The sequence below is a fragment of the Palaemon carinicauda genome, chromosome 28 (assembly GCF_036898095.1).
Source record: "Palaemon carinicauda isolate YSFRI2023 chromosome 28, ASM3689809v2, whole genome shotgun sequence".
Lineage (NCBI taxonomy): Eukaryota > Metazoa > Arthropoda > Malacostraca > Decapoda > Palaemonidae > Palaemon > Palaemon carinicauda.
Window position 1 is genome coordinate 1235113 of NC_090752.1, and position 27451 is coordinate 1262563.

The 27451-nt window shown below is 41.2% G+C and overlaps 1 protein-coding gene across 1 annotated transcript in view; it reads left to right on the top strand.

The window, feature by feature from the left end:
• Positions 1-27451, top strand: part of LOC137621421 (isoaspartyl peptidase/L-asparaginase) — a 64168-nt gene that overhangs the window by 21211 nt on the left and 15506 nt on the right. Inside the window, exons 4-5 of the mRNA XM_068351720.1 lie at positions 4929-5010; positions 14090-14254. Coding sequence (XP_068207821.1) covers positions 4929-5010; positions 14090-14254 — 247 coding nt within the window. The remainder of the gene's footprint in view (positions 1-4928; positions 5011-14089; positions 14255-27451) is intronic.

The following is a 27451-nucleotide window of genomic DNA, read 5'->3' on the forward strand; positions in this document are numbered from 1 at the left end:
GCTTCATTAAAAAGAAAAAATTGAACTACCATGGTTACATTACTCAACCCTTTCTCGGCCCCACTCTCAATGGAAACCACTCCGTCACTTCATCCCCTATCCTAACACATGCTTTACTGTCATTGTATAAACTCTTCAAGACTTGCAACAACCTTCCACCTATTCTTTATAACCCCATCACATTCCTCATTGCATCCCTATCAACTCTTTATCATAAGCTTTCTTATGATTCATAAATGCAAAATATACCTCCTGACCGATTCTTAAATATTTCACATTCCTCATTGCATCCCCATCAACTCTCTATCATATGCTTTCTTCTGATCCATAAGTGGAAAATATACCTCCTGACCGTGTCTTAAATATTTCTCGCATATCTGCATAATTATAAAAATCTGATCCATACCACTACTTCTTCTAAAGCCTCCCTGCACATAAAATTTCACCCACTATTTTATCCTTAATCTTATTAACACTATCATACCCTTTTCCAACAACTCCCAACAAAGTAATACTCTACCCCTAAAATTACAACTCTCATGCACATCTCCCTTATTTTTGTGTAGTAGAACAATACATGCACACACCCAGTCCACTGGAACTATTGGAAACATAAAACAAATATTAAACAATCTCGCCAACCATTCCGGCACAGTCACACCCCCATTCTTTAACATCTCAGCCCTCGCATCATCCTTACCAGGTGCTTTTCCTGCTCTCGTTTCATCTGGTGATCTCTTCACTTCCTCTTGTGTAATCTGTCTTTCTTATCCCCCATCTATGGCACCTCAACACCTGCAACAGCAATTATATTTTCCTCCCTATCATCCTCAAAATTTAGCAGCCTTTCAAAATATTGAGCCCATCTTTTCCTTGCCTCCTCTTCTGTCAACAACCTTACATTTTCGTCTTTGTCTCTCTTCACTCTTCGATCCACCCTTCCTCATTCTCTTCTCTTCTTTCCAAAACTGCTTTTTATTCTCTTCATAGAACTGCTTGATTCCTGGTGATAAGAATTTGGAAAAACATTCTTAATCTTTTGGATCTTGAATGTCAAACTGTTCAAGGGTTTAAAGGCCGCTCATGAATGGCGGGGGCAAGGGTCAGTGACATTGCCCCATTGAGCAGGACAATGCCCTAGAGACTGACCATATATACATATGATCGGCACCCAAGCCCCCTCTACACCCAAGCTAGGACCAAAGATGTCGAGGCAATGGCTGCTGATAACTCAGCAGATAGACCTATAGGGTCTCCCAAACCCCCTATCTATAGCTCACAAGGATGGTAAGGTTGGAGTGACCAAAGGAACTAACTAGTTTGAGTGGGACTCAAACTCCAGTCTGGCATTCACCAGGGAAGGACGTTACCACACTGGCCACCACAACCCTAGTATTTGGCAAAGAAGTTTCCCTTGTCATTTAAAACCAGTTCCAAAGCCTTCACTTGCCCTGTCGCCTCTGCGGAAGATGCGAAGGGAGCCTGGTTTCTTGGTTGCATAATGCATATTCATCCTTACAGATTATATCATATCCAACACCTTTCTCTCACTTTTATCTGTTGGGAAATAGCTCCAAGTAGTTTTTATAGTTAATAGCATTACTAGTATTATACATTTGGTTATTTAGTAGAACAGGAGTATAGCCTATAGAAAAGGAGTAAATCAGACTACATGGAATGATTAAACCCAGATAAGAGCTGTGGCTTTGGTGCGTATATACTTCAGTTGAAAATTAGTACAGTCAGATCATAAGATAAACCTTTGCTGGCCCCAGATAAGAATTTAAATGGTTGGGGGCCCTCAAATCTGTAATCTGAAGGGTACCAGTTTCTCTTCAGCTTAAGATAGATGGTTGTCACTGGTGTCACTTTACAAAAGGAGACCCCTTTGGGTTTTGTGTTTGGCAACAAGAATAGTTATGAAAAATTCTATAAGCATTAGTGTGTTATTATTTCTAGCTAAGCTAAACCCTAGATAGAAAAACTGGATGCTACAAGCCCAAGAGCTTCAACAGGGAAAGTTGCCCTTTGAAGAAAGGAAATAAGAAAATAAACTGTATTGAAAATTAATGAATGAAAAATTAAAATATCTTTAGATCAGTAATGTCCTAATAGATCTGTTATATACTATATGAACTACGAAAATAGACCTGTTAACCTGTTCAACATAAAAACATTCGTTAAAGTTTGAACTCCTTAAGTTCCACTGATTCAACTGCCTGTTTAGCGAGATCATTCCACAACCAGGTCACAGCTGAAATAGAACTTCTAGAATACTGTGTACAGTAAGCCTTATGATGGAAAAGACAAGACTTAGAATGAATAACATCCTTAGTACTGCATACAGGATGGTACAGTCTAGAAAGATGTGAATGCAGAGGATGGTCATCATTAAGGGATTTTGACGAAGGAAAAATCTATTTCAGGGCGAGGAACCTGTGTCGCCCAGTGAAATGCTCCTTAAAGCACCATTTCAAAGGTATAAATACTGCTAAATATACCAGAGAAAAAAGTTGCATGGAATGCCAGGAATATATCCAGCTCGCTTACCCCTAAAGTGTGTCGGTATTAAGACTGGGGCATAATTATGAAAAATCTTATGCAACATGCATAAAGAACTAACTGAACGATTGTGCTAGAGATTATTACTGTTTGAAGGTCATGAATAAGAATTTAAATAGATCACAAGGTTTTGTCCTACCAATTAAGACTGGAGTTAGCGACTGAAGACCAGACAAGAGAACAATACTCATATCAGGGTAGAATGAAAGAATTATAATATTTGTTCAAAATAGATTTATTTACAAAAATCTTAAGACTCGATAAGCTTATTTTTGTATGCGATCGAAGAAGAAACAAACGAAATAAGTTTCTCAAAATTAAATTATAATCAAGAATCACATCTGAAATTTTAAATGAGTTTTGTATAGTTGAAGAAACATCAATGCAGAGATCTGGATTATGAGTAGCCACTGTTCTTTAGTTACTTTCAATCATTCTTTGAGTTTTTTAGAGTTCCACTTCATGCCCCATAATTTGCACCTTGCACCAATTCTGGTTATTTCTGTATGAAGAGATTCCAGAACCCCATATCCATTGTGAGGAGATGGAATTAAGGCAAAGAGAGTAGTATCCTCTGCATGTGCAACAAGCTTTTTTTCTACGCCAAACCACATTTGTGTATATAGTATGAAAAGTAATGGGCCTAGAACACTACCCTGAGGAGCACGAGATATGGAACTGTACCAAAGGTTGCAGATTTGAGAGTATCCCACCATTTAGGCTTCAGGGTTGTATCAGAAAAAGTTTCTTTTATGGTTAAATTGTATTCCTTTTCAGTTGAATGGTAAATTTTCTGAGCAATTGCCGTTAATGGAGTACAGTCTATTTATTTCAAATCCAGTTTGATCTCTGACTCTTCAAAAGATGATAGGCCTCCTGTTTTTCAAATAGGCACCTCTTTATAAAATCACGATTGAACCATGGTTTGTCCTTCACTCTATTTTACTTGTGAAAAGGGATATGCCTATTGATTATTTTGACTAGATTTGCATTAAAGAGAACATCAGGCTCAGTCCCTTTATACAATTGTGACCAATTAAATTGCTAAAGATGTCCCAAAATGCTATTCCAGTCTACTTGAGATTTTATATAAACTGTATACAGTACTGTATAATTAAAGAGTATGACACGTAAGGGACAGGCTGTTCAGTCTTATAATGAATCCAAAGCATGATCAGGTGTCCCTATTGGAGGACTAAACTTGCTTTTTATAATGTGGGAAGTCCGAGTACACCAGATATAAGCAATTACCAGACTTGTGAGTTCCCTCACTAATGATTTGTCACAGGCTGATTCAGCGGCAGAGTCCAGATTTCTTAAGCCTTGGCGATCAATGGGAGAAACTGAATTTGTTCACCATGGATGGTGCCCATTGAAATCACTAACAAGTATAAAAGAAGTAATAAGTACAAAAGAAGTACTTGTTAGTGATTTCAATGGGCAGGCCAAACAGTACTACATTGAATCCTTCTCTCAGGTTACGGATAATTTTCCTTTTGCCTACACACACATTCTCCTCTGTCCTTATACACCTAACAACACTGAGATTCCCAAATAATTCTTCCTCACTTAAGGGGTTAACTACTGCAATGTAATTTTTCACTGGCTACTTTCCTCTTGGTAAGGGTAGAAGAGACTATTTAGCTATGGTAAGCAGCTCTTCTAGGAGGAGGACACTCCAAACTCAAACCATTGTTCTCTGGTCTTGGATAGTGCCATAGCCACTGTACCATGGTCTTTCACTGTCTTGGAGTAGAGTTCTCTTGCTTGAGGGTACACTCGGGCACACAATTCTATCTTATTTCTGTTCCTTTTGTTTTTCAAAGTTTTTATAGTTTATCTATGAAAGCTTTATTTTAATGTTGTTACTGTTCTTAAAATATTTTATTTCAGTAGCTAATTACCAGAACTTCTCTTGTATTGTAGTTTCTTTATTTCCTTTTGTCACTGGGCTACTTTCCCTGTTTGAGCCTTCGGGCTTATAGCATTCTGCTTTTCCAACTAGGATTGTAGCTTAACAAGTATTGATGATAATGATAATATTGGTGGTAAGAAGGCAATTGAAGATAAAATTGTTCAAGTCTGGAACACAAAAAAAAAGTTATGCCTGCCATAAACTTTAATGACTTTCAAGTTGCATAGCTATGGCTTCACTAAAACCTGGCAGGGATAAGCATAGGGCGAAATATATGATTGATATTTTATCTTGAAAATCTGAAATTAATTCAAATATTTTTGCATTGTAATTATATCGAAGCTATTACCTGAAAATTGCTCTTGGGTAAAATTAACTTTACTCCAGTCTTCTTTTTTTATATGATGTCTTATTTTGTGTAAATTTAAACATTTCTCATCATATTTATTAGGTTTTGAAGGATGGTGGATCTGCCACGGATGTAGCTGAGGCGGCTGTGATATCTCTTGAAGACTGTCCTGTTTTTGATGCAGGTATGGTGTGTATAAATGTGTAATGTTTTTACTTATGACAAACCATTTTTGGCCCAAATTCCATGAATCAAAATTATAGTTTAATAGCGGCATTTATTGGAGGCGCTTTCTGTTATTAAACTTGCATATTTCATATTATTGTTATTACTAGCTAAGCCACAACCCAAGTATAAAAGCAGGATGCTATAAGCCTAAGGGCTCATAGCATATTTTTTTAATGACACTCTTATACTAAGCCCCTGTAAAAATTCTATTTTGAATTGATAAAGTAAATTAATAAGGGGAAATATACTAAAAGTATTGCATTATGTAACACTTCAACACCTTCTACTGTGCTGTACATATAAGACATTAGTTGTTTTTTCACGAGTAGTGTACTGTATGGTACCTTGATGCAAGGCTACTTGCCAAGCATATGATTAAGTAACACAAAGATTATTGCTGACTATGTAGATTCAGGAATTTGGATGTTCTGTATGTAAACGTACTCTCTGTCTCTCTCTCTCTCTCTCTCTCTCTCTCTCTCTCTCTCTCTCTCTCTCTCTCTCTCTCTCACAGTCCAGAGGTAACGGATACAAACTGGAATTGAAAATATAGAACACCACTCAATGTGGCAATTTCTTGATTTACAAAATAGCAAATACTTGGAATAGGTAGTAGGTTGGCCAGGGCACTAGCCGCCCGTTGAGATACTACCGCTAGAGAGTTAGGGGATCCTTTGACTGGCCAGACAGTACCATATTGGATCCTTCTCTCTGGTTACGGTTCTTTCCCTTTGCCTACACAGAAATCGAATAGTCTGGCCTATTCTTTACAGATTCTCCTCTGTCCTCATACACCTGACAACACTGAGATTACTAAACAATTCTTCTTCACCCCAGGGGTTAACTACGGCAATGTAATTGTTCAGTGGCTACTTTCCTCTTGGTAAGGGTAGAAGAGACTCTTTAGCTATGGTAAGCAGCTCTTCTAGGAGAAGGACACTCCAAAATCAAACCATTGTTCTCTAGTCTTGGGTAGTGCTATAGCCTCTGTACCATGGCCTTCCACTGTCTTGGGTTAGAGTTCTCTTGCTTGAGGGTACACTCAGGCACACTGTTGTATCTAGTTTCTCTTTCTCTTGTTTTGTTGAAGTTTTTATTGTTTATATAGGAAATATTTATTTAAATGTTGTTACTATTCTTAAAATATTTTATTTTTCCATGTTTCCTTTCCTCACTGAGCTATTTTCCCTGTTGGGGCCCCTGGGCTTATAGCATCCTGCTTTTCCAACTAGGGTTGTAGCTTAGCATTTAATAATAATAATAATAATAATAATAATAATAATAGACTAATAGCAGATGTAGTGAACAGTAACACTGTAAATGAGTTCAAGAATAAGTTAAACAAGATCATAAGAACTCTCTAAATGCTTAAACCATATGCTCTACCAAAGAGCAAATGGAGTCTCTGTGGATGGACTAAAAAGTCTTTGAGACCTCAAAAATCCTTGTAACTCTCTCTCTCTCTCTCTCTCTCTCTCTCTCTCTCTCTCTCTCTCTCTCTCTCTCTCTCTCTCTCTCAAATAGATGATAAAAATTTGATATTTGGAAAGAAGTATCCTGTACAGACCTCTCCTTGTTAAATACACGAAAAAGTGTTACTGTACATATACGATACATGGCAACTCTCACTCGTGGTCTCATAAGGTGGCTGCCAAAATGAAGTACATTGTAGGCTCTAAGGCTGTATTTATTGAGGGTTGGATGGAGGTCATCCTCTGTGTGAAAGTTCCTGGTTTGACGCACTGGGAAAGGGTTGTATCCTAGTGAAATGACAATTGTGAATGTAATAATCCACTTTTCAGTGCATTCATATGATGCACTGCCATTGTTATATGTTGAGCTGGTTTTACCCATATAGTAGAGTAATTTCTAAACTGTTGGCCTTGAATCATATCTACCCTAAGACTGTCATTTTACGTTTTTCTTCTTCAAAATATACCTTATTCTTTCGTCTATTGCCGCCTCTATGACAATGGTAGGTAAAAGAAAATGATGTAATCAAGGACCCATCCTACTTTATTTAAGTATAGACCCATTGTAAAATCTCCATGCAGAGAGAGAGAGAGCGAGAGAGAGAGAGAGAGAGAGAGAGAGAGAGACGTTGATGTATATTTTTATATAAACCTACACTTGTACATACTGTACAGTTCTTTATATACATATATACAGTACATTAGGTACCGTATACGACATGTACACTACAGTTTTGTATCTACACAGTTGGTACTTACTGTTTACCCTTACAATGAAAAGAGTAGGTCACACCTGCACAAATAAGTTTACGGTAGTGTTGGTGCATGACTTGTAAGTAAAAATGAAATCTAGATGGATCTCACAAGTGTGAAAATATTGTATAAGTGAGGGATTACTGTATTATAATCAAGCAAGGATTCAAGAAGTGTATTTCTCCTTAACTACTTGGGTCTCTCTCTAACTTGCAAGTTTATTGAATTCTGTTTAGAAAATTGGTTGAGATGTTTTAATAAACCTAAGCCATTATCTTTTCAACATTAAAATTTTCAATATTAAACTTAGCCGGTGAACATATAAGCTGTCAGCTCTGCTGCCCGACAGAAAAACCTAAGGACAAAATACGCCAGCGATCGCTATACAGGTGGGGGTGTACATCAACAGCGCCATCTGTCGAGCAGGTACTCAAGTACTCCATGTAAACACAGAACCAATTTTCTCTCTGTCGTGCCACTGGCAAGACCTACTAAATACGCTGTTACTAACTGGATTTGTTTTCACAACTATTTGGTGAAGTACACTATTCTAGTTTTAAGCTTTTGCTATGCAGGGGTTTTATCTTCATCTCAAAACTTGAACTCGTTTTGGATAGATTTAATTATGGTGACAAAGAGAGTATGAACTCTCTTTCACTTTTAAATGGCCGACCCTTCCCTTAGACGGAAGTGTGTTTAGGTTTTTAGTAATTTTGCTCAACACGTTATAGATCTATATATTTTATATCTCTCCGCCTTTGTTAGGCCTCTTCGATTAACTTTCCATTTATTATAAACATATAAAAATAAATTTTTATGTTTTGTTTATATGCGACCTTTCCTGATAGTAGGCGGTCCTAACTTGGAACCGAAGTTAATCAACGTTGAGCCCGTTATATCGTATTTAGCCTTTAAAGAATTTAAAACTTTTTAAATTTAATGTTTTATGAAAGAATTTCTTTGATAGTCTTCGTACTGTTTTCAAAGATGAACTAACGTTTAGTTTTTTAGACTACGCAGTTGTTGACGTTCAGGACGTTCAACATGCGCTCTATCGTTACGATAGAGAGAGAGTGTATCACGGTTTCACTTTGCAGTAAGAGTAAATCGATTCTGACGTTTCGTTCATTCTTTCTTAGCTTAAATGGTTTAAATTCTAAATTAAAGGAACTTTTTATTTGGAAAACCTTTCAGTTTTTTCCTTTAGCCAAATAACATGTTTTTTTGACGATATATAATTGGGCTTTTCTCTCAGGTGTGAAGTCAAGTGAGAAAGAGAGAGAGAGTTAGAGACGGAGGGAGAGAGAGGAGAAAAAAACATTCCGTTCAAGCGGGTAACGTTGTTCTCGTGTTACTCTCCTCCCTAGTCGCTGTACGGGGAAGAAGGTAAAACGTTTCTAGGGTTTTATTCTTGTCCCCAGGCTATGTGCGGTGAGAGATTGTAAACGTAGTTTATTTGAACTAGTGTTTAGTCTCTTTCCCAGCCACTGAATTCTTTATCTTTATATATGTTTTCTGTTTTTGCTAGTATTAATGAGCTGCATTATACGACTGTTTTCGCAATTACTACCTTTTAATGAAGGGTAGAATTGCGTGTTTCAGGTAGAAATCAGTAAAAGTTTTGATTTCAGTGAAATAAGTGCAAAACAGAAAATCGAAGTGATAAAGTGATATGCGCAAAGTGTTACAGTGTTGCGTCCGAGGGTTCGTCTGTTCGTGCCTGTCGTTCACCTAGTCCGGGACCTCTTGCAAGCTCCCAAGCCCAGGGGAGAAGTAATGTCGAACGACTTATGGGTTCGTCAGGCCTTGATCAACGAACAAACGTTCCCCTCCGTGGTTTCGGGCGTATCTACCAAGATCGCCCCACCCACACAAAGATGAGAGAGCCCATTTACTTCTCGTCTGCGGAAGAGGTTTCTCGTAAGAAACCATGGACCAAGGTCTCGCAGCTTATTAAGCGCAAGTCGGTCCCTTCCGCGCAAGTCCAACGGCCCAGGTGTAGCCACTGGGTCAGTTCGGACTCGCTGCAGTCTTCCGATGACTGCACACCTCCTAAGAGAGGCAAAGTGGTACCGCAACAGGCAGTAACACCGTCTGTTGCCGCACCTGCTGCTGTAGACCCTAGTTGGTCTTTGCTACAGTCTATGCAGACACAGTTAGCATCTTTTATGCAGGAGTATCGTGCGGAGAAGGTTGACGCTGCACCCGTTAGCCTACAACCAACCACGGTTGTGCGTACAGTAGACGCTGAGGCTACCTGCTCCCGCACTCCGGCTGTGAGAGTTCCACCACCCATGCGCAGTGTACCCTGCCAGCCGCACGTTGACGTTCACAGACGCACGCTACCCTCCGTTGACGTTCGCGAGTTACAACAACAACCTAAGTTGTTTTGTTTTGACGCGGTGCGTCAACCTCCGCATTCTAGAGTTGTTTTGACTGCTCAGTATAGACAGTCAAAGCAGTCTCGAGTGAACACTGTATGTCCTCACGCACCTGTTGTGGTTGACAGTTCAGTTGTTGACAGTTCACAGACTGTCAAGCAGTTACATGACGTTGCCTTCTGGTCTGCTACTAATGCACCAGTGCTGTATGTCCTCACGCACCTGTTGTGGTTGACAGTTCAGTTGTTGACAGTTCACAGACTGTCAAGCAGTTACATGACGTTGCCTTCTGGTCTGCTACTAATGCACCAGTGAGAGACTCACTGAGATAACCTAGCTTTTATCGGACAAGGTTCCTGTAGATGAGAAAGTGCTGTTCTCCCTCCTACTGATATTCCTTTGAGGACTCTGTCATTTGGAGAGGAGCCTTAAGCTGCTTAGCCTCCTATGGACTTTATTAAATCATGATGATTTTTTTAAGGATCTTCGTCCGGATCTTGTAACTGCTGCTCCTCGTTCGCCTAAACGTCAGAACTTACACTAGGCCTAGCTACTTCGAAGCCGTTGTTGTTAAGCTAGTGCTCTCTCGCTCTCCTAGAGAGCGTTACGTTGGCTAGGCGACTGGTTTTTGCACCAGGAGGAGTTTTAGGGATACAGCCTTTGATTTCCCTTCTTTTAAACTGGCTTATAGAGTGAGAGTCTGATAGGACACGAGAGAAGTTCTCGGCTTGGGAGTTCATGCCTATGCCCAGATAGACTTCTCAATTCTGGTAGACTCGCCCTGGCGCCTAGCCAGGAGACGCTCCAAGTTGTTTACAGGTCAACTTCTCAACTTTTGTCGAGCCTTTGAAGTTTTGCTGTACTATTATGTCACACATAACAAGGCTTCCAGGGATGGTAAATGGTTCCGCCTCAGTCGCTAACCCCGTCTGTTGCCACACCTGCTCCCGTAGACCCTAAATGGGCTTTGCTGCAAGACATGCAGTCCAAGCTTGTGTCCTTGATAGAGGACTTAAATGCGGAGAAGAACCTTCTGGCCAACAACCTTCCAACCGGTTGGTTGTGCGCCCTGTTGACGCTGAGGTATCCTACTCGCGTCTGCCAGTTGAGGTGGTTCCTCCACCGATGCGACCCAGTGTGGGTTGCCAGTCGCACGTTGACGTTAAGCTACGCTCGGAGGTGGTTGTTGACGTTCAGTGTGTCACTAGGAAGACGTTCAACAACCAGCAGAGGTGACTTGTTGTGACGCAGTGCGTCAACCTCAGCAACCCGGTAGGGTGTTGACTGCACAACCCAGCAGTCTAGACAGTTTCGGGTTGACGCTGTACTTCCTCGCGCTCCCATGGTTGTTGACAGTTCACAGACTGTGCAGCAGTGCCATGATATTGCGTCCGGCTCCGTCACGCATCCACCAGTGCGACCGGATTCAGCGAGTCAGACGTTGCCCACTCCGTTGCCGTTTCCTCATCAGTTTCGGATGAGGAACCCTCTGATGAGGACGTTGCTGGACGATCAGCCCCCAGCCCTGCTATCCATCCAGAAGATGCTGAAGAAGGAACGCTGCCCAGTCAGGCTGTGGATGAGTCTGGTAGGGACACTGTCATCCGTGGATCAATTTGTGTCACTAGGAAGACTACACCTCCGTCCTCTTCTATACCATCTAGCTTTTCACTGGAAAAAGGACAAGACGCTAGAAGCGGTCTCGATCCCGGTTTCCGGAAAGATAAAGTCTTGTCTGACTTGGTGAAAGGACTATATTAACCTTAGAGAGGGTCTTCCCCTGACTGTTCAGACTACCAACCACGTTCTCTTCTCGGACGCATCGGACGTAGGCTGGGGTGCGACATTAGACGGTAGGGAATACTCGGGATTATGGAACTCGAGTCAAAGGACAATGCATTTCAACTGCAAAGAGCTACTGGCAGTACGTCTGACCTGGAAAAGCTTCAGGTCTCTCCTTCAAGGCAAAGTGGTGGAGGTGAACTCGGACAACACCACGGCTTTGGCGTACATCTCCAAGCAAGGAGGGACCTACTCTCTGACATTGTACGAGATCGCAAGGGACCTCCTCACCTGGTCAAAAGGTCTAGACATTTCAATAGTAATGAGGTTCATCCAAGGCAACTTGAATGTCATGGCAGATTGTCTCAATCGGAAGGGACAAATAATTCCAACAGAATGGACCCTCCACAAGGATGTATGCAAGAGACTTTGGGCCACCTGGGGCCAGCCAACCATAGATCTCTTCGCAACCTCGATGACCAAGAGGCTCCCAATATTTTGCTCACCAATCCCGGACCCAGCAGCAGTTCATATAGATGCCTTTCTACTAGATTGGTCACATCTAGATCTATATGCATTCCCTCCGTTCAAGATTGTCAACAAGGTACTGCAGAAGTTCGCCTCTCACGAAGGGACAAGGTTGATGCTAGTTGCTTCCCTCTGGCCCGCGAGAGAATGGCTCACCGAGGTACTTCGATGGCTAGTAGACGTTCCCAGAACACTTCCCCTAAGGGTGGACCTTCTACGTCAGCCACGCGTAAAGAAGGTACACCAAGGCCTCCACGCTCTTCGTCTGACTGCCTTCAGACTATCGAAAGACTCTCGAGAGCTAGAGGCTTTTCGAAGGAGGCAGCCAGAACGATTGCTAGAGCAAGGAGAACATCCACCCTTAGAGTCTACCAATCGAAGTGGGAAATCTTCCGAAACTGGTGCAAGTCAGTATCCGTATCCTCGACCAGTACCTCTGTAACTCAAATAGCTGACTTTCTCTTATATCTGAGGAAAGAACGATCTCTTTCAGCTCCCACTATCAAGGGTTACAGAAGCATGTTGGCATCAGTCTTCCGTCACAGAGGCTTAGATCTTTCCAACAATAAAGATCTACAGGACCTCCTTAAGTCTTTTGAGACCACGAAGGAGCGTCGTTTGGTTACACCTGGTTGGAATTTAGACGTGGTACTAAGATTCCTTATGTCAGACAGGTTCGAACCGCTACAATCAGCCTCCCTGAAAGATCTCACCTTAAAGACTCTTTTCCTGATATGCTTAGCCACAGCTAAAAGAGTCAGTGAGATTCATGCCTTCAGTAAGAACATCGGATTCTCATCCGAAACGGCTACATGTTCTACAACTTGGTTTTCTAGCCAAACACGAGCTGCCTTCTCGGCCTTGACCAATATCGTTCGATATTCCAAACTTATCGTATGGTTGGAAATGAACTAGAAAGAGTCTTATGTCCTGTAAGAGCTCTTAAGTTCTATTTAAAAACCTTTACGAGGCCCGTCTGAAGCTTTATGGTGTTCAGTTAAGAATCCATCTTTGCCTATGTCAAAGAATGCTTTATCCTATTTTATCAGAATGTTAATACGAGAAGCTCATTCCCATCTGAATGAGGAAGACCAAGCTTTGCTGAAGGTAAGGACACACGAAGTTAGAGCTGTCGCAACTTCCGTGGCCTTTAAACAAAATAGATCTCTGCAAAGTATAATCGACGCAACCTATTGGAAAAGCAAATCAGTGTTCGCGTCTTTTTATCTTAAGAATGTCCAGTCTCTTTACGAGAACTGCTACACTCTGGGACCATTCGTAGCAACGAGTGCAGTAGTGGGTGAGGGCTCAACCACTACAATTCCCTAATTCCATAACCTTTTTAATCTTTCTCTTGAAATGTTTTATTATTGTTTTTGGGTTGTCCGGAAGGCTAAGAAGCCTTTCGCATCCTACTTGATTTGGCGGGTGGTCAAAGTCATTTCTTGAGAAGCGCCTAGATTAGAGGTTTTGATGAGGTCCTGTTGTATGGGTTGCAACCCTTGATACTTCAGATCCTAGGGGTCGCTCAGCATCCTAAGAGGATCGCGAGGCTCCGTAAGGAAGACGTACTTAAAAAGGCAGAGTAATTGTTCAAGTCGACTTCCTTACCAGGTACTTATTTATTTTATGTTTGTTATTTTGAATAACTGCTAAAATGAATTACAAAATACTTAGCTCATAATAATGTAAACATGTAATGCTGGTCTCTACCCACCCCCCTGGGTGTGAATCAGCTTATATGATCACCGGCTAAGTTTAATATTGAAAAATGTTATTTTTATTAATAAAATAAATTTTTGAATATACTTACCCGGTGATCATATATTAAAGGACCCTCTCTTCCTCCCCAATAGAGACCCAGTGGACCGAGGAGAAAATTGGTTCTGTGTTTACATGGAGTACTTGAGTACCTGCTCGACAGATGGCGCTGTTGATGTACACCCCCACCTGTATAGCGATCGCTGGCGTATTTTGTCCTTAGGTTTTTCTGTCGGGCAGCAGAGCTGACAGCTTATATGTTCACCGGGTAAGTATATTCAAAAATTTATTTTATTAATAAAAATAACATTTTTTTATTTATATTATTATTGTTGCTTTTAAAATATTTTCATATCAGGAACAGGAAGTGTTCTTACTTACGACGAACAAGTAGAAATGGACGCCATTATAATGGAAGGCACGACGATGAAAGCGGGTGCTGTCGGGGCAATTCGTAATGTCAAGAATCCGGTTAAGGTTGCGAGACTCGTCATGGAGAAAACCCCTCATGTTCTTCTTGTTGGTAAGTTGCATCATAATGTTGATGATTCTGAATTTATATACCATTTGTAAGTGAGAAGGAAGAAGAGTGGGCTGAATTGACATCTGATTATGGTGCCATTTTGTTTTCCCTCCTTGACTATCCAGTGAGGGGTGAATAATTGGTTAGATATTACCAGTTTTTCTTGTACGTGTTTCTAATGTAAGTTACAATGTGTGAGCTTTTTCCCTGCTCCTAATAGTCTGAAAATGTTGGAGAAAACTATGGTTGACTTTTCAAAGTACTTTATAGTTTGTTACTTTTCAAATCCTGCACTGGCATGGTAAAATATACTTCTATATATGGTATGGGAACTCCAATAAGTTTTAAGATGTACAAAGTCAGTCAGTCTCCTTTTTATTATTAAAATCATATGATTTTATCAAAGAAAGGGAACCACTAAAAAAATCAGGAGGCTTTCTTATCAGTTTAAGCAGCTTTTAACAGGAAATGATTGGGTACTAATACATGTCAGTTTTCATAGCCAATACATCCCTGTCCAAATATTGTTGTCTATTCAAATGCTGCTATCAAAGAGGTAATTATCTAGACCTCAATATACCAGCAACAAATAGTCATGGAAATTAAGTGTGTGAGGCTCCGTGATGGTACAAGAATGAACCAATGGACCAGCCACATTTTTGGTTTTGAATTTGAAAAAATCCTTTCGATTTTTCCAACAGAATCTCAAACTTAAGCAAAATGTTGCAGTGAAACTTAGGTGAATGTAATTGGTGTTTTTATTTCATATATCTTCTGGAAAATTGTTCTATGGAGGAGACTGTGGTAGACTAAGCTTTAAAGGGAAAGTATGTAAATAAAAGTACAGGTATTCAGAAAGAGGCATTCTACAAAGTTGACCACAGTAATTTATTGGATGCTCTTTATCAGTTTGAGACAGAAATTAAGAAAGGTCTTTGAGAGCAACAATTGCAAATACTATATTCTGTACTATGCAGAGAATCCAGGTATTCAGGCTCCTTCTGTGACTTTGAAGCACCAAATCAAGATCTTTTATAAATGTCAACAGCCATAAAATCAGCTTTCATATGGGTGCAGCCATATTAGGGATCAGTACTGTATGCTATTAAAAAACTCCATCTGGGCTGTTAAAGGTTGGAATTCTTGATGGTGCAAGTACCTCATGTGGGCTGTTTGCTTGGACGGGAGCTGTTCCAGATTATCTGTATCCATTTTTTCCTGCATTCAGTTATTTCCTTTGTCTTTTAGCCCGTCGTATCCCATATTCCTGGTACTCCACCCTTGACACCTACCCTCTCATGGGGCTAGGCATTCTGCAGCACTATCAGTCTGGCTGGACGACACCCCTTGCTGTAAGTGTGTCTGCTGCATCCATAGGGTTGTGTTCCACACTTTTTTTTTCTTGTATGGGACTACATGGTTTCGTCATGACAAGTGTGTGACTTGAGCTTTAGGAAGGAAATCTGTCTAGGTGCCCAAATTTAAAAACAGAGTCTGTTGCTGGGAACTCATTGCTGAGTTACTTGGGGAGGGAAAAGATTGGCAATTTTTTTGATTTCTTGAAAAATCTACCTTTCTGGAGGGCAGCTGCTGGTACTACATCACTAGTTACTGTGACCTTCACTCAAATTGGTGGTGCCTGCTAATAAAATATCAGATCTACAGGTGACTTCTAAGAAAAACTTCCCTATATCTTACTTTATATAATGTTATTAAGAGATTTTAAGGTTACAAGTAATACAGTAATCAGAAATATGTTTTCCGCACTTTTTGTATCTGATTCTTTTGTGGTATGCATCCGTATGTTGGTAACATTCTTCAGTATTTCATGGAATAAGCAAGGTAATATAGTATACTGTAAGTGAAAATAATGCACAGTACGTTCATTATGCTTGATATAAGGCAATTAAGCTGGTTATGTCCCTCTTAAGAAGAATCGTAAATGGTGTTTTATGTACTGAGGAACCAACTGCTATGTGAAGTGATTGTGTAAATATTGATTTGGGAATTGTCTATGAAGAGTTTAGCTATTTGAGTGAATGTGCTGTTTGATACAAGTTTTGTTCAAAGTAGATACAGTGAAAACTGTTGTTACGAAAGTTTCTATAAACGAAAAAATCATTTTACGAAATGACACAAAGATTTTTTCGCCTCTTATTATGAAAAAATACTCGGTATAAGAAAGGGATTTTGACGAAGGAAAAATCTATTTCTGGGCTCAACCTGTGTCGCTCCGTGAAGTGCTCCTTAAAGCACCATTTCAAAGGTATAAATACTGCTAAATATACCAGAGAAAAAAGTTGCATGGAATGCTAGAAATATATCCAGCTCGCTCACCCCTAAAGGGTGTTGGTATTAAAACTGGGGCGAGTGATACCATTACCAGAGATCCCTTTCCAATTAGACTTCTCCCTCCCCAAAATCCCCCGTTACTACGAGGTGTCGTGCACTACAGCTACTGCCCCCCCCCCCCACCACCTATCCTACTCCCACCATTCCTTGTTAGCACCCGCGAACGTTCGGACGTGTTTTTCGTAGCTGTGTTTTTTTGTGAAAATGTCAGGCATTTTGGAATCATGTTACATGTCTGTCAATCTCTACTCATTATATGGAAAAATCATGTTATTGAAAGCCACTCCAGAATTAGTTGATTTCGTATCCATAGGTATTACTACAGAGGAGAGGTCCCCCTTTTTGTTTCATTTGTTTGATGTCGGCTACCCCCAAAAATTGGGGGAAGTGCCTTGGTATATGTATGAATGTAGGTATTACTACCTGGTTAGCTATCATATTTCAAGTGGTTCTAGTTTATTTATTGGGAAAGGATAACAAATTACAATAATCATTGTATCTTCAACAATGTTAGGCTCGCTTAGAATTCATAGTTAGTTGCATGACCAACATTTTCAAATTAAAAAATTTGGTGTTACCTAATGTGACAGTACCTATACAGTAGCCAGAAAGCATAGTATCCCAGTAGGCAGTTAATTCTAATAGCCAGGCCTTCTCCATCATGAGGCTCAATACTACACAGTATTCTAGAATTTTTTTCCAGCTGTTACCAAGCTGTGGAATGATCTTCCTAATCGGGTAGTTGAATCAGTAGAACTTCAAAAGTTCAAAGTTGGAGCAAATGTTTTTATGTTGATCAGACTGACATGAGTCTTTTTATTGTTTATATATGACATATCTGTTTTCTGGGTCGATCTGTGGCGCCGGGTGAAAAGTCCTTCTTGTATATGTCTTTTCTGATAAAACCTTCCAATTATACCAGAGAAAGATAAAAGCATGGAATGCTGAGGTTACAACCCTCGCGCGAGCACCTTTTAGGTGTCGTGTATAAAGCAAAGGCGCGTGAAATCCACTATTCACAGGTTGTCTTCCATTTAGTTAATTCCTTCGTCAAAGGGATGGGCCGATACAACGGCCCTAGACACACCCCCACCGCCGCACCACCCACGCCACGACGCGAGCGCCATCTGAACACCATCCTTCTTTTTGGAATACTAAGTGTTGATTTGTTTTGTGGTGCTCTCGGTCTTTTTTATCAATCGTGGATTTATTTTGTCATGTCCGAAGCTCCATCTTCACACATTCCAATGTTAAGTACCATAGTTTGTTTTGACAGTATTTTATTGTACCGGGCTTTTGTTTTATATCCAGTATAGTCTGTTTTATTATTCCCTTCTGGCCTTTCATGGCGGCCATTGTTTGTTCACTTGTTGGGAATTCATCTTTGTCTGCCCGTTTAGTACTCTGTCACTTAGGTTCTTGGTTAAGTCCCTGGCCTTATGCCTTTAGAACCGTTATTATTTTTATTTTTTTGTGTATTTATGCTCATGGTACTTTTTGCTAGTAAGTCCAGCCTACGAACGAGATAGCGATTTAGCTTTGTATTTGTTTAGTGCCCGCCCCTCCGAGGCGTTCGTCACTCGACTGTGTTATTTATTTAAAGTTTTAGCAGATGCTATTCTTCGATCGTAGTGTTATATGGATGTACATTTTTATTTTATACGTTTATAATAGTGTTGTGTGATTTTTAGTCCTGTTTTTGTGTCCAAGAGAGCGAGAGATTGGGGTCCCCGTTTTCTGTTCGCAGTCACGAGTTACCCCTTTCTCTCGTTTTCTTTCTTTGCTCTGGTGGTTGAGCGGATTTCCCGTTTTCCGTTTTGTGCGTTCAACGGGTTCTCCCTCCCTCACCTCTCCCCCTCGGGGTGGATGATAACTTACGAGTTATTTATTTTTCGTGACTTTTCAATTGTTAGCGTTATACTCAAGGCGGAGTGGATAACGTTCATAACTACTCCCGAGCCGTAACGGGGAGAGGACGAAACACGGACCAAAATAACGCTAACAATTGAAAAGTCACGAAAAATAAATAACTCGTAAGTTATCATCCACCCAGAGGGGGAGAGGTGAGGGAGGGAGAACCCGCTGAACGCACAAAACGGAAAACGGGAAATCCGCTCCCCCACCGGAGCTAAGAAAGAAAACGAGAGAAAGGGGTAACTCGTGACTGCGAACAGAAAACGGGGACCCCAATCTCCCGCTCTCTTGGACACAAAAACAGGACTAAAAATCACAAAACACTATTATAAACGTATAAAATAAAAATGTACATCCATATAACACTACGATCGAAGAATAGCATCCGTTAAAACTTGAAATAAATAGCACTGTTCCTTTAACCGAGTTGAGTGACGAACGCCTCGGGCGGTTACTAAACAAAAACAAAGCTAAATCGCTATCTCGATCGTAGGCTGGACTTACTTGCAAAAAGTACCATGAGCATAAATACACAAAAAAAAATAAAAATAAAAATAATAACGGTTCTAAAGGCATAAGGCCAGGGACTTAACCAAGAACCTAAGTGACAGAGTACTAAACGGGCAGATAAAGATGAATTCCCAAACAAGTGAACAATGGCCGCCATGAAAGGCCAGACGGGAATAATAAAACAGACTATACTGGATATAAAACACAAGCCCGGTACAATAAAATACTGTCAAAACAAACTATGGTACTTAACATTGGAATGTGTGAAGATGGAGCTTCGGACATGACAAAATAAATCCACGATAGATAAAAAAGACCGAGAGCACAACGAAACCATTCAACACTTTTGAATTCCAAAAAGAAGGATGTTGTTCAGATGGCGCTCGCGTCGTGGCGTGGGTGGTGCGGCGATGGGGATGTGTCTAGGGCCTCTGTATCGGCCCATCCCTTTGGCGAAGGAATTAACTAAATGGAAGACAACCTGTGAATAGTGGATTTCACGCGCCTTTGCTTTATACACGACACCCAAAAGGTGCTCGCGCGAGGGTTGTAACCTCAGCATTCCATGCTTTTATCTTTCTCTGGTATAATTGGAAGGTTTTTATCAGAAAAGGTATACAAGAAGGACTTTTCGCCCGGCGCCACAGGTCTCTCCCCAGAAATAGATTTTTCCTTCGTCAAAATCCCTTTTTGGTCCGTGTTCGTCCTCTCCCCGTTACGGCTCGGGAGTAGTTTATGAACGTTTTCCACTCCGCCTTGAGTTCTACTCCGGCTTGAGGGATTCTCAATGACTTTCGTTCTATTGTTATATTTATATATTGTTTACTACATGGGACGGGCTTCATATTGTTTAGATACGACCCTCCGGTGGCCCTTACTGCGGTCTCAGGCCACGGCCATATCCACAATAGCCATTGTTATTACAATTGTGTTTTTATTCACAATAATTATTCAGGACCTTTCTTCTCCCTCCGGCCTCACCGGAGGTTGTAAATACGCTTTGCTATGATCTAAGCCTTAGCCTTTAGCTGCGGCTTGGCTTTTATATCTTCACAATTGAATTATTAGCCACAATTGAATTATTCAGGGTATCTCATTATCCTCCGGCGTCACCGGAGGTCGCCCATACACTTCACACTTATATTTGCCTTGCCTTTGGCTAAGACGGCATTATTCAGGACATCTCATTACGCTCCGGCTTCACCGGAGGTCGCCCATACACTTAACACTTATATTTGCCTTGCCTTTAGCTAAGGCTGGTGTTTATATTTATTTTAAGGGCATGTCACTGCTTCCCCGACCCTCGCAGGTCGGCAGATTGCTTTAAGTTATTTATCCTTATGTCATTAACAGACATTAGGTAAATTACAAATATACAAACATTTGGATATTATAGTGCCAACAATGATTTTGGCCGAATAGCGATTTAAACGTTTGCGATTTAGTCTGTTAGTCTGTTAGTTTGTACTCGCCCCAGGAAGGCTCGATTTAGACTATATCCTTATTTATTGGTTACGTTGTCGTTATTCTTCGTTTTTGGTTATTACAATGACTAAAAATGAAAAAGAAAAAGGAAAAAATAAAAATAAAATAAAAACAATCAGTTTTATTTTACTTTCCTTATATTATTGTGTGATGTTAGCTTTTATTATGTAACCTTGAGAGTGAGAACATAAGGTGTTCGTTTATTAGCTCGAGTAAGGGAGGTGATTTTCCCGTTCTCCGTTTTTATACGTTCACGAGTTATTCAGGCCTCCTCTTATTATCAGAGTTGATGATAGTACGTTTAATGTTATACACGTTTTATTGATGTGGTTACTGTTAATATAGCTAACACTATTAGTAGGAACGTTGGTGTATGAGTCATTAATTGGGTTCGATTTATACCGACACCCTTAGCTCCGCCTTGAGTTATGTTTAGCTCCGCCTTGAGTTATACGCCTCTATAATGGATACTCATTGGGTGAGAACTGGTCAGATATTTGGAGTGCAACGGTGAAATCCGGCACTCAGACTCCGGCTGAGACCTTTTTGCACACGAACCTTTGTCATGTTTGATCTCGATTACACCTTTCCGGCCCCTTTTTTCATCGAATCTCCGGCTTCGCTGGAGATAACTCAAACATTCATTGAGGTTAATGTTATCGTACCGGTGACGGTCACGATCTCACGGGGACTAGCCTTTGCTACCGGATCTCCCATACAAACAGAGATCAAGCAGACGTCCAGAACCGGAGTTAACAATGTGATACCGATGAGGGTTTCACAGTTTCATTATTACGGTCCCTTTTTCATCGAATATCCGGCTTCACTGGAGATAACACAGACATTCAGTTTTAGAGAATGTTATCGTACCGGTGAGGATCACGTTTTCACGTTGCCGGACCTTTGTCACTGGTTCTCCGGTACAAACTGAGATCAATCAGACGATCAGAATCAAGGTATGAACCCTTTTTCATGAATAATCACAATATCGTCATTACGATTCTTTTTCATCGAATCTACGGCTTAACCAGATATCGTACAGGCGGTCAGCATTGAGGTTAATATTAGATTTCCTCTGGTTCACGTTGTCACTATGACGGACCTTTGTTTGTACCGGGGATGGTTACCGGAGATCCGGTACAGTCGGAGATCACTCAGACCACGGGTGGCCAATCTTTTGTTTTACCTGTAAAGGGAAGGATTTAAAAAAAAAAAAAAAAAAAAAAAAAAAAAAAAAAAAAAAAAAAAAAAAAAAATAAAAAATAATATTATTTATGAACGTAACTATGCCTATATTTATGCATGTATTTAATTCTAACTATGTATAAATATGGATAAATATCCATACAACATCGTGTTCAAATAGAATTAAATTAATTATGCCTATATTTATGCATATTCAATCCTAACTGTCTAAATATGGCTAAATATCCATACAACATAGTGTTCAAATAGAAATACATTAATTATGCCTATATTTATGCATAGTCAATTCTAACTATGTCTAGATATGGATAAATATCCATACAACATAGTGTTCATATAGAAATAAATTTCCACCCAGTGGCGAATGCGCCAACAGTGTCACATTTCATGAATACAAGTGTCGCACTATACCCCAGAAGATAATACATTAAATAACTTGTCTTTAAAATTGCTTTTTAAGAGTAATACAGCTGATCCCAGCCTGTGAATAGGATCGCTAACCAAAGTTCAAGGAACATCCAGACTTATGTCCCCTTTGTGTTACAGAAGGTTCGCCTGCATGGTTCCCATCAGGATGATGATGATTCTCTCTGGCCTGCAAGAGAGGCTCTCCACCCTTGGGTATCGAAGTTGGGAAGGAATGCTCCATCTAGAGGTCCCTATCTCCTCGGAGTGTCCTCTCTAAGGTTGGACAACGACCCCATGGACGGGCAGGTATGTGGGGATGAGTTTTGAGCCTTCAGCTTTGCAATTACCTACGTCACCGACCTAGGACCATTAAAGGATCCTAATGTTCATGTTACCCGGCATAAACTGTGACGGCTAAAAGCAACACATTCTAAGGAAATCCAAGGGGCTATGACGAGCTCTAAGGTATGGGGGTGAGTCAGTGCCGTTCAGGAACTCGGATATAGGTGGTACCATAAATCTGGAGGGAATAGACGTCCTCCCTCTGGGGGACCTAGATTTTACTTCCAGGTACTAGAATTCCCATTCAACGGATTCGTTCGATTGAAAGAGATTGCCTTGGTTAGCTTAGACAAGGTACCGAAGGTAACGGTATTATTTCCTAAAGGGCAGGCCCGATCTGTCTGGACCAGGATGTTGTCAGCCTGGGGGGTACGATAATTCCAGGCTCTGCCCTTCCAGTTCGACCTACACGTTTGTTGGTCTGATCGGGTCAGTTGTGGGAAGTACGTTCTGTCTGAGACCTCTATCAGACAGGAATCGATAGTCGGTTTCCCACTCGTCATCACAGCCTTCCTCTGGTTCGACGGTTTTGTATCTGACCCCCCATCATCAGGTGGTCTACCTCACTGATTCCCCAGGTACTCAGCCCAACTCCGTTGGGATGTTTTGCCTGCATGCAGCCCTAGATCCGAACCCTCAGGCTCCTTTCATGGACACCAGAGAGGAAGCTACAGGAGTAGAAGACAGTCCCGACATCAAGGCGGACCTAGAAAAAAGGGGGCTCGGAGAAGGGAAGGACCTAGATTCACTACCTCACAACGAGGTGGTCCCGGTAGAGGGAAGACTTTACCACTTTCGTGTCCATTGGACTCGGTCTGTGGGATCATAGCATAGTCTCTAACGGTTTGAGATGAAAATGGCCTCAAGGTCCTCCTCCTCCGCTAGTGACCTTCTCCCAGAAAGACACTCCCGTCCTGAAAGAGTACACCACAGGGTTACTCAAGAAAAAGCAATCAAACGACTATCTCTTAGGTACGGACCTTACTTCCCCGTGGGACCGTCACCACCTCTGTCGATCTTACCGACCGATATTAGATTGCGCCTATAGCTCGAAACTTCTCTTCTTATCTGGGTTTCCACCTAAGCAGGAAAGCCTTTGTGTTCAAGACATGCCCTTCGGCCTCAACATTGATCCCAGGATATTCACGAAACTGGGAGAGGCAGTGTTAGAACAACTCAGGAACCAAGAGATACAGATCATTGCTTATCTGGCCGGTTGGCTCATTTGGGCCCGGCCGGCCATAGAAGGCAACAGAGCTACGAAGGAATTACTTCGATCGATCGACAACCTGTGGTTTCGGGTCAATCTCCATAAGTCTCGCCTGCGACCATCAGGCCACTTAGAATGGTTAGCCATTCAGTGGGACCTTTCGAAGAACACGTTGTCTCCCCCTTCCAAAAGTAAGAGGAATAGGTTCCAAGATCAAGAATTTCTCAAGCACAAACAGGTGTCCAAAGAGCCTAGAAAGTATCCTCGGCCTTTCCCAATTCACTTCAGTAACAGATCTCCTAATAAAAGCCAAACTCAAGACATCAATCGATTTTGGAGAAAGAGAACTACAGTACCTATAAGAAGACAAGGTCTCGAAGATCCCCTCTGTCGGGAAAATGAGACTACGCCCATGGTCCGAACCGAAGAACCTCTCCAAAGCGGTTCCTCTACAATTCCCACCTCCACAAGTGACATTCCATTCAGCCGTGTCTCTAAGTGGATGGGGGGATTTCTCCGAACATCAGATGTTTCAGGTTCTTGGTCACTAGCCATGAAACAGTCCCATATCAAGGTTCTCGAAGCCATGGCAGTGTTCTTGACCCTGAAGAGAGAGACTCCTCCGAGGTCGACACACATCAGAGTAGTGTCAGACAGCACAGACGAGGTACACTACGGAAACAGGGGAGGATCAAAGTCACCCAACCTGAATCAGATCCTGGTCACTTTCTTCGCCTGGGCAACAGAAAAGAACTGGTTCCTGTCAGCACCTCACCTAGCGGGAGGCCAGGATGTGAGAACGGGCTCACTATCCAGGACGAGTTCCCTGGAGTCAGAATTTCTCTCCGGTGGATACTCAGGTTCGTTCCAGGCATCCAGGTAGATCTATTCACATCTCAGATCAATCACAAACTTCCTTGTTATGTGACCCCAATCCTGGACCCTCGGGCTCATGCCATGGACGAATTACCCCGGGATTGGAACCATTAGAGGAAGATTTCCCTATCTCTCCCAGTGAATCTTCTAAAGACTTTAACACCGACTGCGCTCCTTCCGGGGCGCAGTGGCTTTAGTACCACCTTACTGCCCAAGAACAGTTGGTTTCCTCTCCTCCTCGAGTGGAAACTCCGTCCCATCCGGATCCCGTTCCTCAAACTGACCCGAGTATTCCAAACTCACTGTGTCAGATTACTCAAGGATGTCCAAAACCCTAACTTGTGGACTACAGGAAGTTGGCAGCTCGTAGAGACTCGAACATTGAACCGGAAAACGATTTCTTCATCGAATCAGACAAAAGGGACTCGACAATTCGCCAATATGATTCGGCCGTTAACCCCCAAAATAGGTGGTCCCCTTGGAAAGTTATTCCTCTTCTCCAAGATACTTTTCTATTTCCGGTCACCACTCTCAGGGCCTTTTTAGCCACGACTGCTACCCGATCGTCTGGCCCCTTGTTTATCAGAGAACAAGGAGGTACCATTCCCATACGTGGTATTAGGCTATAGATCCTATACTTCGTTTAACAAGCCAATCCGGGATCATTTCCCCCAGAAGATGGACTTAGATGACCTTATAAAGTTCACGGGTTGAGAATCTCCTATGGTCTTCAAACGCCACTATCTAATGAACTTACAGGCTCTTAAATACCCAACAGTTGCAGCTGGGAGCCGTATCTCTCCCCAGTGATCTTTTGTTCTTCCTTTCATCCATCTCTTTTCTTCTCCCTCCTACCCGCCACTCGCACCACGTCGCCGCTTCCTTGGTGGTTCGTTAGCCCTAAGTTTTTTACAGATTAGGTTACGTTTGTAACTATTATTGATTACCGTTGTTACAGGGTTGGGATATTCTTAGCCATGTCAGTTTTGTAGCATGTTTCCTCTGATACTCGGAGGCTTCCCAGTTATCATGTTTGTTTACCTTAATTATTTATGATTTTCTTTACATGGTGTTGTTTCTCTCCCCTCATTAAATTAGTTATTGTTGGGCTTGGAAGGCATTCTCTGGTACATTTTCACCCGGCGCCACAGATCGACCCAGAAAAGGGATTTTGACGAAGGAAAAATCTATTTCTGGGGAGAGACCTGTGGCGCCCGGTGAAACCCTTCCCCCTTTATTTTACACGATCCCACCCTTTCCTTTCCAAGCCGTCATGACCATTACAGAAGGATGTTGTTCAGATGGCGCTCGCGTCGTGGCGTGGGTGGTGCGGCGGTGGGGGTGTGTCTAGGGCCGTTGTATCGGCCCATCCCTTTGACGAAGGAATTAACTAAATGGAAGACAACCTGTGAATAGTGGATTTCACGCGCCTTTGCTTTATACACGACACCTAAAAGGTGCTCGCGCGAGGGTTGTAACCTCAGCATTCCATGCTTTTATCTTTCTCTGGTATAATTGGAAGGTTTTATCAGAAAAGACATATACAAGAAGGACTTTTCACCGGGCGCCACAGGTCTCTCCCCAGAAATAGATTTTTCCTTCGTCAAAATCCCTTTTTGACGTTGTTAATAGTTTATATAGGATATATCTGTTTTGATGCTGTTACTGTTTTTAGAATGATATACTGTATTGTTAATTTATTCTCATCATTTATTTATTTCCTTTCCTCACTGGGCTATTTTTCCCTGTTGGAGCCCTTGGCTTATAGCATCTTGCTTTTCCAACTAGGGTTGTAGCTTGTCTAGTAATAATAATAATAATAATAATAATAATAATAATAATAATAATATTATTCAATATCCCTTTACCTGGTCTACTTTTGTGGTCAGACTTATTTTATTAGTTTGACTATCGCTTATGAAAGTCTAGAATGGATCTTTTCTAGAATTAGAAAACACTTGAGTGGATCCATTCAGGTTGTACCAGGATATAGTAAACCTAATCAATCTAGTATCAAATGTAGATATAGTCACGAAGCTGCCTGAGGTGACTGGCATTGCAGACCAAGGCAGGAGAAGGGTCATAAGGAAGTGATGGCATTTGGTTGCTTGCATTTACATGCAATCAAAATTTTGATCAAAGGTTACCTCAAGAGTTACCAATACTCTGATATAGATTTTTGGTCTTGGTTTGCTGTAATGGTTATAAGGAATAGTGTAAAGTAATGATTTTTTTATCCATTAAACTCATTTAACCCTTTTACCCCCAGGCTATTTGGAACTTTCCACTCCTTAACCCCCAGGCATTTCTTTTCTTCAAGCACATTTTGCAATATATATTTTTTAAATTGCTCTAACTGCCTTAATTTTCATCATAGAGAGGTCAGGTTGGTTTAATTCTTTTGGAAAATGCCTGAAGTTTCTCACAAAGTTATCAAAAATATGCAAAAGAAATTTAAATAGCAGTTTTTTGCAAGGACATACCAGTACGTCCATTGGGGTAAAGGGATGAGTTTTGTGAAACGTACCAGTACGTCCATTGGGGGTAAAAGGGTTAAAAAATGTGATAATTATATGCACTAAATTTGAAGTGAATGATAAGGATCCTCCTTTGCAAGTTAGGATTTGCTTAAAAGTTAAGAAAATAGGTTACAAAACTAGGGTGAGTTTTTAAACTGAATTAAGTGGTTAAGTTGATGATTTGAGAACTTTTTATGGTACATTGATTGTCATTTAGGATATACAGTAGTTTTTGTCATAGTGGTGGATAATGTGGGAGGGTAGGCTGTGACACCCTAGCAGTACCAGCTGAACTCGGTTGAGTCCCTTGTTAGGCTGGGAGGAACGTACAGAGTAGAGGTCCCCTTTTTGTTTTTGTTTCTTTGTTGATGTCGG